At 39.4% G+C, this 17,295-nt stretch overlaps 1 protein-coding gene across 2 annotated transcripts in view; it reads right to left on the bottom strand.

The window, feature by feature from the left end:
• LOC131682127 (protein madd-4) overlaps window positions 1–17,295 on the bottom strand; it is a 789,972-nt gene that overhangs the window by 12,713 nt on the left and 759,964 nt on the right. For both annotated transcript variants that reach the window (XM_058963362.1, XM_058963363.1), the window contains one exon: window positions 10,867–11,160. In XM_058963362.1, coding sequence (XP_058819345.1) covers window positions 10,867–11,160 — 294 coding nt within the window. The remainder of the gene's footprint in view (window positions 1–10,866; window positions 11,161–17,295) is intronic.

The following is a 17,295-nucleotide window of genomic DNA, read 5'->3' as shown; positions in this document are numbered from 1 at the left end:
ATACCTTTATTCAAACTGAGAGAAAAATAAAATAAATATTTACAAAAGAATAACAAGACATTGATTTTTGGGGTTTTGTCACTCGTCGTGCCACTGTGCGTTGGTCAACCTCTTTTGGTACAAGTTAGACCCAACTTTAATTCGATATGCTGATCGAATTCCTTTATCAACGTGGCCGTATGCTGTCGTCCGTCGTGACCGACCTTCGGTATCGGTATCAACAACCGTTTACAGCCAAGGTGGCATACAAGGCAGAAACTTTAGATCCGTGTTCTCTTGCCGTAGCAGTCATGAAATACACCACTCCCTGCTGCACGAGCTAGCACCGTCGAACATGCAATCTACTCCTATTATCACGACAAACCAGCCGATTCCTGTGCCGTTCGCCAGCGTTAGCCCTTCCAGTTCGGCGAAACCAGACAGCCAAGTGAGCTTGTCAGTTCGGGCCGAACACTACAAAGTTTTGCTGGAAACTGTTTACCTCCTTGCCGTAGATTAGAACGGCAAGGAGATACCCGTTCGTGCACTCCTAGATTCCGGATCCATGCCCAACTTCATCAGTTTGCAACTTCTCTAAATCTCCGTCACATCATGGTGAATATCGCAGTAGCTGGTATCGGTGAGTCCGCCAAGCAGATCAAACGGAAATCGACTGCTATGATCAATGAAGATGACGTTCTGATTGACATTTCCGCGTGGAATCTTCCGAAGTTGTCACTAGCAGACCCCAGATTCCAAATCCCATCCGACATTGACATGATTATCGGTTGTAAAGCGTACCACCATCATGGCAGCAAGCTTTTTCTGGGAAAGGGACTACCGTTGCTGATAGAAACGGTGTTTGGATGAACTGTTTCCGGAAATATATAAATCGATCATGCTATCATGACCAATGGCTGCTATCTCCTCACTGTCGACCGACGCCTAAGGCAAGCAGCTGAAGTTCTGGGAGCTAGAGGCTGTTAAGCCGTGTTCGGTGGGTTCCGATGAAGAAAAACAGTGTGAAGAATTTTACGCTACTACCATCACTCGCAATTTATCTGGTCGTTTTCTTGTTCGTTTGCCACTACCCGCGCTCCGCTAGTCAACTTCGGCGAATCCAAAGTCATCGCCAAATGTCGTTTTTCTGAACTTTGTAAAGCAACTAGAGCGTGACCTACCCATAAAGAACTGCAAATCAACGAACGAATTCACACAAAAGGCGCACCAGAAGAAGCCCGTCGATCCAGTAGACGACGTGATCCCGCAAGGCTGCCTTCCGCGCCATCCTGTTTTTAAGGAATCCATCACAACAACGAAAGAAGATCTGCTGTCGATCATTGTGAGGTTCCGCATACACCTGATCACCATCGTAACCAACATCGGAAAAAAATGTTGCAATTGCATTTCGAGAACTCAAACGCATTCCCTGGTGTCCCAATAGCGACGAACCGCTCGCAACGACAAGTTGAGCTGGACGACGGCGTCAAATATCCAGCAGCTGCAGATGTTTTTATGCAAGAATTCCACGTCGGGGTTGTTTTATCGAGAGCACACACCTTAGGATTGGTTGATTCGGAAATCACCGGATCTGATACATTGTTTACCTAACCGATATTCCAGTTTTACGAAGCTCTGCCAATCCTCAACGACCTGTCTTTCAAAAGACCAAATGAGAGCCATTTGACTTTCATTCGACAATCGATCTATGTGAGGATGATTTAGCCTTGTGACGCGTAGCCCAGGTGTTCTCTAGAAAGTTCATCAAAGTCGACTGACTTGACTTGATCTCCTTCCAGCGTCGTTGATGTGGCTGAAACCGAAGCTGTACAAAGACGGCGTTGCCCCTGATGGGTGCATAGCGTAGTTTATTTAATTATATTTCCGTGAATTTTGAGTTTTATTATCAAGTAGTAGGGTACAGACCTTTCCACCCGCATCCTCATTACAAAAACGCCGTTGGGAGTACCCGGGAAGAAGTTACTTTCAACCACGTGTTTTAAATTATTTTGCAAAACGAAACGTTCGGCTTGTGCTAACGTGTGGAATGACATTAACACTGCAATACGAAGAAGATGATTCTGAAGGTACAATACTTCCGTAAGCCTAAGTTGCATTTTTACCTTCAGAAGGTATTCCACATCAAAAAAACTCGGTCGTATTGAACAACATTTAAAATGAACGACCGCGGTGTTGGTTCGAAGTAGAGCTTTTTCGTCAACTTTACTCATGGTGACAAGAATAATCCGATGTTTCCTTTGTTCTCGAGACAATGCACACTATATCGAGAGGCCCGAGTCAGAGGTTTGAAAGTAGACTGTAGGTAGAAGGGTTGAAGTATCCGTGTTACTTCAAGGTGGCCAGAATTTTGATGCGTTATTCTAACCTACAAATCCAAATGAGTTACCTAGAACAAAATTTTAATTAAACTAAACCTAAATAAATAAAAACGGAATACTGGAAATTATAAACTAAATTTAGTCCTATGCACAAATAAAGCAAATTAAAATCTACCACCGTAAAACCCGTCTGACGCATATTGTCTATTTTTAATATTTTTAGAAAATGGGCACACTCAAAATAATTGATCAAATTCTACAGATAGTGTATATAATATTGCCTGTGTCCAAAGTATCCGACAACCATAGTGATCCATTGAAGTTCTTCTCGGAGGAAACGCATGGTGTTCCATACTAGCATAGTATCGGAAACACCCGATTATATAACATTCACACAGCGATTTCACATATTGTTCATTATATTTTCTATTTCAATAAGCATCTCAGTAACGAATCTACTGGCACCTCCAAGCACAGGATCTCGGTTAGCTGATAATAATGTTGATGGCCCCACCTTAAAGCCCCTTAAAGTGTGACCTGAACTACTTAACTTGAAGATAATGATTATTTTGATGCACTATAAAACCAGTAACTAACCCGGTAGAGGCCAATTGGGTTGTAATGGACCGTCTGGATCTCTAGCTTATGCATCATCTTTATTAAGGGTGGGCGAAACGCGATTCTGGTTTATGCGGTACGAAACGAAACGAAAAACTCTTCCGTATTCTCTTAACGAAACGAAACGAAACGAAATTTCAGTAGTAGATGTTATCCGCAACACGAAATTCTATTTTGACGAAAACATTTGCGAACTATAGCGAAATTTTTCAAAAATCATTTAATATAAGGAAAGTTAATTCTTTTTAGAACTTGTACAAACATTATGAAAAATTGTTGTAACTCATGGTAAGCGATCGAAGATTAAAGAATTTTTTCTAACATTTGCGACTGCAAATTTGTAAAAATAGTCAGGAAAAGCCATATACATTATTAGAGCAATTACCTCTTTTCTAGTTAGCTCAAGGCTTACTGGACCACACATGCAATATCATGGTCAATATCTCATGTGAAAATTGCTTGATAAATACAATCAATAAACTGTTCAAAGCATGTTCTCTTCCCAATAATATAAAATCACATGTAGGATTACAAGCGACCGCAGTTTAAATAAGAATGGTCATAAATTATACTTGTTACGCTTGAAACCTTAATAAATTTCTTTTTTGATCTACCGTTACACATTTTTGGAAAGGGTAGATCATTACCTTTCAAACTATGAGTCTATTTCATCAGAATTTATATTACGAATTATTGACGAATAAATGCAAAGGTTAACCAAAGCTTTTTTAAAAAGGAAAACGGGTATTGTTTTCGTGTTAAGCGACACAAACTCGATTTTGAAAACTTTTCTCTTAGCTTAGCCCACCCCAAAAATTTGTAAACTAGTGTTATTAAAATTGTAAATAAGTCAACCTGGTGCAGATATCTCAATTACCTTTGAATAGGCCGTTAACGCTCGAGATGGACATCTTTTCTCTGTGATATAATTGTATAAAATGAATAAGCTGTACTTTGAATCAAATTTTCACTAGTGCACCATGTGCATGACATATCAGGTAAATTGTTGCTCCGATCAGTTATCGAAATCTGTACGGTAATCGCAAGTCGGCTTTAAGAATTGAGAATAACTCCGGATGCATAGGCTCATTTTTCAATAGATAAATCGTTCTCATTTTTTTTGTAAAATCGATTTAACCAAGAAACAGTTATACAACTATAAAATTAATTGAATTTTGATAAATTTCGAAAAGTTTCGCAACTTTTGCGAAACAGGCAAAAAAATTCGCAAAATTTCAGCGAAATTTGCGAATTTAAATGAAATTTTTCTTAACTTTTCGTTTCGCAAAGTTTGCGAAAAATTTCGTTTCTTTTCGTTCCGACAATTTGCGAAAAAATAAATTTTTAGCCCACCCTTAATCTGTATCAATGCAGAATGTTTACAAAAGGTCCAGGTCACTTAGGTAATGATTTTCTGTTATATAATGTATCATTTTTTTGGGCGTGTTGAAGACTGAAGGCCGATTCTATAATCGACGTCTGGTTCATTTAGAATCCAAACCCTTTACTTATTTTGTAGCACACCGTCTAGTGGATTTGGAATGTTCGATCAGCGATTTGTTTGGAAAATACACATGTGGCATTTGTAAACCGAAAGAAGCAACTTGATCCTGCACTCCCATGTAGAAAATAATTATCTGCCACACACTGGATGGGTCAACCTCAGCAGCCATTTTTTTCAGCATGGAGTCATTTATGTAGTCCCAAGTCGCCTTCGCAGTTTTCTTTGAATTTTACCCAATACTTTCCAATTGAGTGGTATTGCAGACAGTTGAGTGGATTAACACATTTGTGAATGGAATCTGTTTATTGTGATTGTACCACCTTAACACCTCCCAGCTGTCGTCGTAGATGGCCAAATATGGCCCGAGCCATGGCGAGATTTTATGAAGGGTATTGTATAGCATACACTTCTTTAGGCGTTCAAGCTTATACTGCCTCGAGTAAATGTAAGCCAAACAAAAAAATACGATTTTTATTTCGTTTATAGACATTTTAACCTTAGGGTCATCTCTTCTAGAAACATCCCTAACCCTATGTGCGAGGCTGGGAATCGAAACCAGGTGAGTTGCGGCTATTGATATACCAACTACGCTATGGCCATCCCCAAAGTAGGATTTGTTTGACTGTGTTACGGTATACACTGCGAATCAAAAAAAAAATGGGAGCGGAACGAGAAAAAGTTTGCGGTGCCAGAAAACCCCTGATAAAAAAATTAGAAAAAAAAGAACGGGGCTTCACAGTTTAGAACCAAAGGTTGTATGGAGAACTAGGGGTGATCAATATGGAAGATATCAATGAAAATGGTCATCTTAACCCTTGTGAAGGCAAGCTAAAATCCTAACGCCAAAAGGCAAGCCGGGCCTCTAAGGCCCGGTAAATTTGTATACCCTCTTACAGTAAAAGCATGAAAAATCCAAAGCATATTGATTTTATTCAGAAACACAAACTTTTCAAGTGCTTGAATTATTTCTCTATTTGAATTTATTGGACCATGTAGAATAGACTATGAAAAAAGTCGAAAAATGAAGAACTGATAGATTGTTTCAGAATATCGTAAAGGATTCAAAATTAAAGCTCACACCTGTCGTTACTAGCTATACTAATAAAGTAAAATTCTCATAACAATACGAATCCCCGATGAATACTCATCCTTGGGATTAGTTAGAGTAAGTATTGGATGAAGCCAAAAGCTAAAATATATAAACAAATTATTAACACTTTTCGAATGTGTCGAGCAATATCTTGTTTTACCACTGGCTAAAAATGGAGAACTTTGTCCTCGGAAAACGTTCATGCACTTCATTTTCTGACAAGAAAAAATTCAAAATTATGGCCCCATTCCAAATACAAACTTGTTCGGATGCTTCTGGTTTACTCACAAGAATTTTTAAGTTTGAATGCAAAAATATATGAAATATCGGCAATGGAAACAATAAATTCAGTAAAAAATGTCAGTATCATCTGAAAGGACTAACATTGCAGAGGATTGCAAATTCATCCGACTTTGCGGTAAAAAGATTTTGTAATATAATGTTAAATGCTGCCTCTCTTTTTGGCACATGCTTAGAATAGGACATTTTCATAAATTCTTTTTATCTTCGAAGTTAAATAACTTTGTCCGGTAACCTCCAATCATTATGCAACTTTCGACAAAGTTGTTCGTTATTAAAAAAGCTACACCACCTGAAGTTTTGAGGTATGCAGAGTAACTGTGAGAACTTTTAATGAATTTTGATTTCTTGTTTTCGATTTTCCATATGTCACCATAGAAACTTCAAAACTCTTGTGAGTGAACTAGAGCTATACGAAAAAGCTCATAAGTGACATATGGTTTGTAGAGCTAATTAGCACTTGATTTAGCAGTATTCCAAAAAAAATCGAAAAATTTGCCGGTCTAATATGTGTGCACAGTTCTGGGTGCATTGGAAAGCGTTTACGTGAGAAAAATTACATGACACAAATAATTGTTAAATGTGTTTTAACTTAATCAAATATAAGCTCGTCAAAGCTTAGGAAATATTTGTAAAAACTGAAATTAATCCATCAAAATTGATTTTTGGATACAAACATACGTGTCAAGAATATTATTTGCATCACCAGTATGCACAGATGATGTTGAAATACCTAGCGGGCCTGCTAGGCCCCCTTGCCTTTTTGTGCATGTAAAAAGTTTACACGAATCTATGAAGCACACCATATGTGATATTTCCGTAATATCTTACTTTTTCGATGAATTTTAGCATCAGTTAATGAAATTTCTATGCTCAAGCTCTTACTATATGCATAACGCTTTGTAACTAAGAAATCGATAGCCGCCGGGCCTGGAAGACCCGCGTGCCTTTTTGAGGGTTAAATTTTCGCATAATGTCTTAGCTTTTTTATTGCTTATTTCATCGAAAAACGAATTCATGCCATTTTTTAGCTCAATCGGACATCATTCAGGGTGTTTAGCGTTTGAATATTGATTTCATAATATTCGAAAAAATCCATGAAATGCAGAAATTCAAAAAACAAATCGTCGGAATATGTCTAAAAGCAGCAAGAAACATCATCTAGTGTCAAAACAAACGAAAACCGCTAAAAGCAATTTAACCTTCTTTAGGTGTTGGGGTCAATATGACCCCAAATGAACTTTCAAAATGCGATAACTTTTCAAGTTTTGCACCAAGAAGTTCAGAATTTCTTGACTTTTCCTCTTTCATGGAGAGCATTGATTTTCAAGAGAATTCAAAATTTTCGCTCATTCCTGAAGGGCTGCACAAAAAAGTTACGAATAAGGTGTTAGCGGGTCATATTGACCCCGATTTCTAACTCAGTTTTAAGGCACATTTTCAACAAAATCTATATGAACTGGTACTTAAATTGTTTGTTAGAGTTTAGATTTTCAGTTCCTGGTAAATATTACCGTTTTTGACCTGGTTGGTCAGAGGGAATCGGTGCCGAATGGGGCATGTTTGGCATCCGTAAATGTATGCATAACCGTCATCATAAATCATTGGTTTATTGACAGAATACTAATAATAAACACAAACAAAACAAAAAATGAGAATGTATATATTAAATTTGTACATGATGCGACCGATCTTCGATGTTTCGGATTAAGATTCCGATACTGATTCTGGGGGTACAATAGTATTTCTCATAATATTGATCAAGCAACAATGTGGTCAATCAATGGAACTGATCCCAAGAATTTGTAATATGCTTGAAAGTTCATATTTAAATCCCCTTCAAAAATGGTAATGATACTCCGATTCAAATACTGACCCTGGATTCTATGTGAAAAACATCCGGAAAATCTGGAACATCCGTCAAACTGACTAATTGATGAATCTAGTTCTAGAATTCTGAAGTTTTTTCGAAAACATTTGACCACATTGTCGCTTGATCAACATTATGAGAAATAGTATTGTACCGCCGGAATCAGCACCGGAATCGTAATCAGGAACATCGAAGATCGGTCGCATCATGTACAAATTTAATATATACATTCTCATTGTTGCGAACATTGAACATATCTGCTTTACACATTGTTTTTTTGTTTACTCATATCAAATCAAATACCAATTCAAGGGAATTCAAAATTAAAATATTTTTCTCCGTCTGTCTGATATTATAAATACTTACAATTTGAAAAAGTTTTCCGCTTTAATTCCGTTATAGACGAATTTCGTGCTAAATCGTACTCAGAGTTGGAAGCACCCTCTCAGATTTTAATGAAACTTTCTGTACATGAAAACTTTGTCACAAAAAGCCACTTTGCATACTTTGTTTTCCAAAAATGACCTAGACAATCTTTTGAAAAGGGTCAAACATTTCTTACCAGTTTTTTTTTCAAATGGCTATAGTCTAAAAAAGACAAACCCTACAAAAAATGTTGTAAGAGCGATTTTCACAAAATTAGTCAAATTTTGGAGTAAAAATATTGCAAAAATTCTTCATCGACTCCTACATTGAAAAAAAAATCGATTTTAAAAATTTAATGTCCATTTACAAAAAAAACATCTTTGAATTGGATGAAATTTGGTTCCAAGATAGGTTCATGATCGTGCGAGCGCGGGAGTTGTTAGGTTCACGCTTGGGACCGCGTTTGAAAATTTATAAGCGCTGAGTCATTCACCCGATCACTGGGATGTTACCATGTTTGCGAGATTGCGCATGTAGGTGCCGTGGATGGTCGCGAAGGGCTCAAGCAGTTGTACGTTAACGGGTTTCTCACGTGATCCTTCCTCAGAACTTAACAAGAAAATAAAGTGATAATGGAATATTTGTTTAATGACATAAACTCTTTTCAATGGGATTATTGATTAACAAAAATATTGTTAGTTAACAATGTCTTCTCACAAACTGAATTTTATGGGATTCTGAGATTTGCATTCGTTTAGTTAAAAACACTGAAAAAAATTCAGTTTTCTACAAGGAAAAGTCTTTTTCAAATAACTTTTTTTTCCTTGAAAGTGCCGAACTTGAATTTTTGACGCTAGGTAGGGAACGTAATTACCTATCTTGGTACAAAATTTCATCCAAATCAAAGGTGTTTTTTTGTAAATCGACTTCAAATTTTTAAAATCGTTTTTTTTCAGTGTAGGAGTCGATGAAGAATTTTTTTCAATATTTTTGTTCAAAAATTTTACTAGTTTTGTGAAAATCACTCCTACAAATTTTTTTTGTAGGAATTGTCATTTTTAGTCTACAGCCATTTGAAAAAATTGGTTCAAAAAGTTTGACCTTTTTCAAAAGACAGTCTAGATCATTTTTGGAAAAACAAATTATACAAAGTGTTTTTTGTAACAAAGTCTTCATGTACAGAAAGTTCCATTGGAATCCGGGAGGGTGCTCGAGTTGGCGTGAACTTCGTCTAATTATCAGTTGGACTTACACAAACACCGTGTAATATGTAGTATAATACAAGTGTAAATCTTTAGGTGCTGTCAAGGTTTTGTATAGCGGAATACTTGACATTTGATTGAATTTGGCCAACTAGCATTCGGCCCTCTGGCTTTCAACCAAATGGTATTCGGCCGAATGGAAATCGACCAAATGGCATTAGACTAAACCGCATTCATCAAAATGGCACGCAGCCAACCGGGATTAGGCCAAATGACCCTTTTGTACAAATGACATTCGGCCAAACGACCATTTCAGCCTAATAGCTTTCGGCCAAACGGGCCTTTCGACCAAATGGAAAACGGCCTAATGTCACTCGGCTAAAGCCGTTATTAGTATCGAATGAGCCACGCGTTTCTAGACAGTTTCAAGAACAAGCGAATGAGTTTAAATATGATTTTATTAAAAGTGTAAAATAGTGCTTTCCCTTCCAATCACATCCAGTAGCGAGTTGAGCCATAATTTCTTAAGCGAGCCACCCAAATTAGGTGATGTCGCAATTTTGATGGAAGATCCAATTTTATGGTAGTATTTGGCATTGCAAAACTAAATTCAGATGGGTTTTGCGAAAAAAGTGTTTTGAACCTAACATTTACATTTGAAGTTTTCAGCTCGTTTAGTTTTAAGAAATTACTACGGGCGACCTAATTGACCGATTTTAATGAACCAACTAGCAATGGAATTGTCGCGAGCCATAGCTTTGTTCATTATTTCTTCTGACCCGAAAAGTTACTATTTTGTATATTTTTTAAACAATTGTTTATAAAAATGAAATAAAAAAGTGCTCCGCGCCTCTTTTTCGTTCGATAAAATACCATATGTACTATTTTTAGTACCTAACAACATGTCGATAAAAAATAGCCCGCCGTTTGTGACTAAGTTATTGCACGCTTAACGTCTCTGCATACGGATTTCGAATAATGGATTGAAGGCGTAAATAGCTTGCGCTGCGGCTACTCCGTATGGACTAGCACGTCTGTTACAGGTTTTTTTCGCATTATCAAAGGCTAATAAATGGAAGCGCGGCAAGCAGGCGTGGTACACCTTTGAGTTCAATGCGATGACATATACATATTTATATATCAATCGAATGTGCAGACTACAATTTATGTGAGAAATTTTTTTGAAATTCATTGAAAATATGCAAAAAAATCATCAAGCCTACCAGAGTAGTTTGCCTATTATTTTGATCATACCCCAGAATTTTATTTATCTGGGAATAAGTGTGAAAATAGCCAACCACCAACAGCAGTCCATTATCGAGGGCCACTTCTAGGCCTAAAAAGTATTTTATCGCCCTAAATACTGCTATGAGACCACTGTGTATTTAGTCTTTGAGATAGGTCTTGGGGATTTTTTAAATGAATAATTTTATCGAATTCTTATAACTGTTTCACTGATCACTAGAAAGTTGAACATACCATTCAATATGTAATTAGTTTTAAGTACATTTCAATAATTGGTAAGCTTTAATAAAAATTTCGCATGATGTTTTACCATCATTGTATAATGTACAGATAGGGCTTTCCATTCCACTCACCCGATATCCGCTCCCGTTGGCCCCGCAGGTCTGTGAACATTCGGACCACGGCGTAGTCATCCACTCGAACTCGATGCTCTCCGGTAGGGCAGCAGTTTCTCCATCCGCAACCAAATCGTCCTTCTCGTTGGCACCCATCCCGTATCTATCGCGGGCCTTCAATAGTTCATACACGTTGAATTGTTTAGCCGGTTCATCCTTTTCTGCCTGTTCCGAGTCGAAATGGGTGTACTCGTGTTCCATCAGCAGCTGGTGACCCTTCGAGTTGGTGAAAGTCTGAAATGGCCATAGAAGCTGTGGTTCGACAGCCATTGCGAGGATAGTGAAGAGAGACGCGATGAGTAAAAATCAGATTGATGCTATTAATTAAGGTTGTTATGAATTGGCAAAATCTGTTGGCGAATCGAGTACACTTGAAGCTCGAGCTGATTGAACTTCGCCGTCTGTTCGGATGATGATGGGTATGGGAAATGGGAAAACAACAACATTACACAAAAATACCAACTGTGCATCGTAAAAAAATTTGGTGCTGGGTGCTCATTCGGATGCACGTGATTCAATGTTTTCGCATATGGAAATGCATACAGTGATTGGCGTTTTTTATATTCTCTTCTCTATGTCACGGTAGGCCACCGTGAAATTGAATGAATATTTATTATTTGGATGAAAGGACGAACACATCAAATTACTCAATCACAGACTGTATGCATTTCCAAATGTTTACAGCTATGTGCGGTGGATCAATTTCAAGTGCCAATCATTGTTTTTTTTCGTTTTCAACAGTGGTGCTTGATTTGTCAAAATAAACAGCTATCACCATACCGAAATTACAATGAATGGAATATGTAGAGTGAGTCAAAACCTAATTCCTCTGTGTGATTGCCAAAGAATCGTTTTTTTTTTTATTTTCATAGTTTACCAATCAGTCGATTTCGCGAGTCATCATTTTGTGATGGGAACTGGTCCGAAGATAACACAAACAATGCACGGTATGATGGAGGCGAATTGGGGCGGAAAACAAACGGAAACTTAATTAAAGGAAATTACCTATTTGTGTCCATGTGTATTTAGTTCGGTGAGGGTGGTAGTAATGTATCAAAAAAGATGGGATAAAAGAAAATTTGAGGTATAATATCGTGTTTGTGTTTTTTACGCACTGTCCACTCACTAACAAATTCAAATGAGGAAAGCAGTTAATAACAATCAGGCAACAACCAGGCAATAGTTTGAAGGCTGCGTAAATGAAATGAATTGGGTTTTTTTTTTGGGAAAGTGGTATTCGAACATCATACGTAAATAATGGCGTAGATAGTTTATTTTTATTATATAAAGGGTGTTCGGAATTGCATCAGAAGATACGGTTAGTCAAAATTAACCAATTCAACCGCTCGTTTTCAAATTTTTAAGGAATCAAATAAAATATATTACTAATCTTTTTCCATCTTCGTTTTATTAATTTCATAGTCAAGGTCAAATGCACTACCTTCCTCTTAACACTACTGGTAAGGTGTTGTACAACGCTTAGGTCAGCTTATTTTTGCGTGAAAATCCATGTTTGCCTTATTTCTGCTTACGATTTCACTTCTTTTTGATGCTTCTAGAGTGCCTGCTTCCTGATTGCCTAGTATTTCTGAATTACCGCAATTCCGGTGAAGTTTTATCGTTGTTTATCGTATTAAGTGACTAGGAATCTTGTTTTACCAATGTTATTGTGCAGTTTAAAAGTGTCTTCTGTTTGTTTTTGTGATGCGAAAAAAAACCAGCGAAGAACGCAATCAGGTGACCACCAAAACATTCCACCGAACGCAGCGTCATCTATATTTCATTCTTCGCATTCTCAGATCGGTACGCATTATGGCAAGCGATTACTGCGCGAAAACCCTCAAATCGGACGACGACTTTATTGAACGTATGGGCTTTTGCAAAAATGTGGTGCAGTGTGGCAAACAAACCGTTCTTGAAAAAACTTGCGGAAAACCCAAATTTATTTTGGATGTGCAATGAATGTGTCAAGCTGATGAAGTTTGCTCGCATTCGCGACACCGTTTCTTCGCTTGGATGTGTTATCGCTGCTTTCGCTGGGAAAACGGATGACGTGTATGCTGAACTAAAGGCCGAGTTATCCAAAATAACCAGCGAATTTCGCGCCTCGCTAGAAAGGTTTCAACAGCTACTCCAGTCCGGTCAAATTTCGGTACCTCTCGACCACCCCTGAAACGTCGCGAGGATAGCCCTGATCTGAGCAATATTCTTGTTGGCGGTTGGCGGTTGAAAACGATAATAGCAACATTGTTACGGTTCCACCTCCCGCACCGTTGCTCTGGCTGTATCTTTCCCGCTTTCATCCCAGCGTTAGCAAGGAGACTGTCGAAAAAATGTCCAAAGAAGGACTAAATTGTAACGAGGAGATAAAGGTTATTCCGCTTGTTAAAAAAGGCATAGAAGTTAGTACTTTGAACTTCATATCCTTAAAAGTTGGAGTTCACCCCAAGTACCGTGATGCAGTTCAGACATGGCCATAAGGCATACTGTTCAGGGAATTTGAGGATAGTCATACCCAGAACATTTGGTGCTCGCCGTCTGATGTTCCTCTGCCTGTAGAAGAATCATGTCCTTATCTAATGCAACACGGACCATCAATGGTCCTGCAGAGGGCTCCGCAACTATTAGCAATGCCACTATACCAAGCTACACCACCATTGTGAAGGAGTGTCGATGCCTATCACATATTGGGACGCAACGCAGATGCCCTCGACCCCCCACTACAGTCGAGCCTTTGCCGCCAGCGTTCAGCAGTCGTCCCGGTCCTGTATGTGTGGGTGGAGAAAGAGTCTTCCAGACCACCTTTCTAGGCAAGTAATTGTAACGATACAACGGTTGAACTGATTCACGCTTCTAGCTTACCGTCTGACTCTTGCCGTAAGCTACTACTGTCCCGTTCCTGCTCTCCGCATCGCACTATCGGGCTTCAACGCATACTGGGACGCACCGCAGTTGGCACTGTGGAAGCCCTCAATCCCGCCGCCACAGTCGAGCAATTGCAGCCAGCGATCATCAGTCGTCTCGGTCCTGTGTGTGGGATGGGTGAAAGAGTCTTCCAGCCAGCCACAAATGGCAAGTATACATCTGATCCGAACACTTCAAGCGCTGATACACTCTTCGCTTCAGAAATTTGCCTTTTGCTCCGACAACTTGTGACCAGATGTCAACCATGTATCTCGCCGACGACGATCGTCGTTTTCTGGGTGGCGACGCAGTTGATTCGGAATACCTCGAATTCCCCACCATGGTCGACCAAACGATCGTCAGTCGCTCCGGTACTATTTGTGAGATTAATGAAAGAACGTTCCAAAGCGCTCAAAACGGCAATATGGCTTCGCTCTGTGCTGAACCTTATCCTTCCTCCAACAACATCGAGGTTTACTACCAGAATGTTGGTGGCTTAAGTACATCATCGGACAGCTATTTGTTCGCGACCACGGGCTGCTGTTGTGATGTCATCGCCTTGACCGAGCTGTGGCTCGAAAACCGTACTCTGTACCGCCAAGTGTTTGGTTTAACATTCGATGTCTATCGCTGTGACCGCAATGCCCTAAACAGCCCGAGTGATCAATGATGACCGGTGGGCGAGCTCCGAGCAAGTGTGGATATCAGTGAAACTTGCCGAACGCAATATGTTCCTGTCTGTTGTGTATTTTCCACCTGACAGAATTCGTGATTCCAGCCTGATCGATGTACATCTTTCCTTCGTGTCTTTCATCACCTCGATCGCCGCATCGTCTGATGATATTGTTAAACTGGGCGACTTCAACTTACCTGGCTTGACGTGGTGCCAGGCAAGTAATGGATTTCTACGATTGGATATCGAAAAATCTGCACTTATTAACAATGCCAGTTGTATTCTGGACAGTTACAGCAGCGCAACTTTTCAACAAGAATGAACGTACATTGAACCTCTGCTTTGTAAGTGCCCGGGACTACGCAGCAGTAGCACTGCTCCGTCTCCTTAAGTCCAGCATGTGCGTCATCATCCCCCACTATATCTTGTACACGATGGTAACCTAGGAGTGGATTTTAAAGACGTCTCAAGTTCTAACGTCTACGATTTTTAAAACGCTGACTACGACAGCATCGTTAGAACGCTGTTGGATATAAGCTGGGACGAAAATCTTAACGGTGACGACGCGAACGAAGCAGCGATGACGTTTTCTAATATTCTAACTACCTAATCGACCGTCATGTGCCAAAACGAACACTTAGCACCAATCAACACTCTCCCGGGCAACCAACCGTCCTTGGACGTTTAAAAACTGCCAAAAGAGCTGCATTTAAAAAATTCTCGAAACATAAGACAATACGACGAAACATAAGAATACAAACAACAAAGCAGATGTGCTTGTTTTAGACATCAACGAAACGTCAAGCGTCAAATGAAACCTAAGCCCAAGTCGTTCTGGAAGTATGTGAATGAACAGCGAAAAGAATCCGGCTTACCATCTTGTATGTCATTTAATGGAGCTTTAGGTTCCGACACTAAGGAAATTTGCCAACTGCTCTCCGACAAATTTCCAAGCTTTTTTTTCCGACGAGAGCCTTCCATCACAACAAGTCGCTGCCACCGCCAATCTAACTCCTTCTCTAGGACGAACCATTAACCGAATTTGTGTCGATAATGCTGCCATTCTTGCAACAAATTCCAAGCTGAAAGCATCTAGTTCCCCGGGCCCAGATGACATTCGCTCGATTTTTATCAAAAAGTGCTTCATCGGGATTGTTGAACCACTTCGTCGAATCTTCGTGCTATCATCCACTACTGGAACATTTCCTTCCTGCTGGAAAGCAGCGCACATGTTTCCAGTTCAAAAAAGGAAACAAATCGAACCTTGACAATAATCGGGGAATCTCGTGCTTAAGTGCCGCATCAAAACTCTTCGAGCTGATTGTTTAGACCCTATTCTCTTTCACTGCAAACACTACACTGCAGACGACCAACACGGTTTAATGCCTAAACGATCGACAACGATCATATGTACTCTATTGATTCACTGACGGATTGCAAACCGATGCTATTTTCATGGATCTATCTGCGGCCTTCGATAAAATCAACCATGATATCGCTATAGCGAAGCTGGACAAAATGGGTATTCATGGACAACTTCTGCGTTGGTTTCGCTCCTACCTCGATGGAAGGCAACTCCAAATCAGCATTAAGGACTGTTTATTTGCACCATTCCTCGCTACATCCGGCTTCCCACAAGGAAGTCATCTCTGTCCAGTAATATTCCTCCTCTACTTTAATGACGTTAATATCAAATTACAAGGACCACGCCTTTCTTTCGCTGACGACAAGAAAAATTTTCGGCAAATTCGGGATAAAACCGATGCCGATTCCCTTCAGAGTGAACTGGAGAGCTTTAGTACGTGGTGTGATCTAAACAGAATGGTTTTAAACCCGAGTAAATGCTCAATCGTTACGTTCACGCAGAAACGCCATCCGATTGAGTTTTACTACCATTCCTTCGACTCGAGCATTCCAAGACACTCTCACGTCAAGGATCTCGGAGTCATCATAGATTCGGCACTAACGTTCAAACCACATACTTCATACATCGTGGATAAGGTATCAAGACAGCTTGGGTTCATCTTCCGAATAGCGGAAATTTTTTGAGACGTATACTGTTTAAAATCACTCTATTGCGCACTGGTTCGCTCAACACTAGAGTATTGTTCTGCTTCCAGGCCGTCCAACGTCGGTTCATAAGATTTGCACTCCGACATCTCCTTCGGCAAAAAAATTTTAGCTGCCGAGCTACGAAAACCATTGTCAATTAATACAGCTCGACACTCTAGGCATCAAGCCCACGTTCGAGCTCTACACAATAACTCTCTTGTGAGAGTTCCGTTCAGGAGAACCAACTGCGGTCGCCAGAGCGCTATTACCAGGTTCCAGTGGATTTTTAACAGTGTGGCGACGGCCTTTGACTTCAACCGAACGATAAATTCGATGAAAGCGAAAATATAGACTTTTTTAAATGTATTTAATTTAAGCTACCACCATTGTGACCAAGGGGTCTGTTGGTGAAGGTAATAAACATAAACATAAAATGAACCCTGAAAATCATGTAAATCTGTATGTTCCTATGGAAATTTACATTATTCTGGTCGAGACTTGCGCGCTATTAATTCAACATTCTGTCAAAAAATCTAATTTTATACGATTTTATACGAAACGGTGTTAATCAGAGAGAAAAACTAACTGCGTTATACACATACATGCAGGAGCCACAGCTCAATGCGCTTGGTTCGTTCCCGCTCAAGCAAAACTTATGTAGGTACGTCACTTTGTAGTCACGTTGTTATGTGTCGCTTTAGCTCAGTCAGTAAGTGGGTGTCTTTGGTGAGTCAATGATTGTCGGTTCAAGTCTTGGT

Source organism: Topomyia yanbarensis, chromosome 2 (genome assembly GCF_030247195.1).
Source record: "Topomyia yanbarensis strain Yona2022 chromosome 2, ASM3024719v1, whole genome shotgun sequence".
Taxonomy (NCBI): domain Eukaryota; kingdom Metazoa; phylum Arthropoda; class Insecta; order Diptera; family Culicidae; genus Topomyia; species Topomyia yanbarensis.
This window is presented reverse-complemented; position numbering and strand designations above follow the sequence as displayed.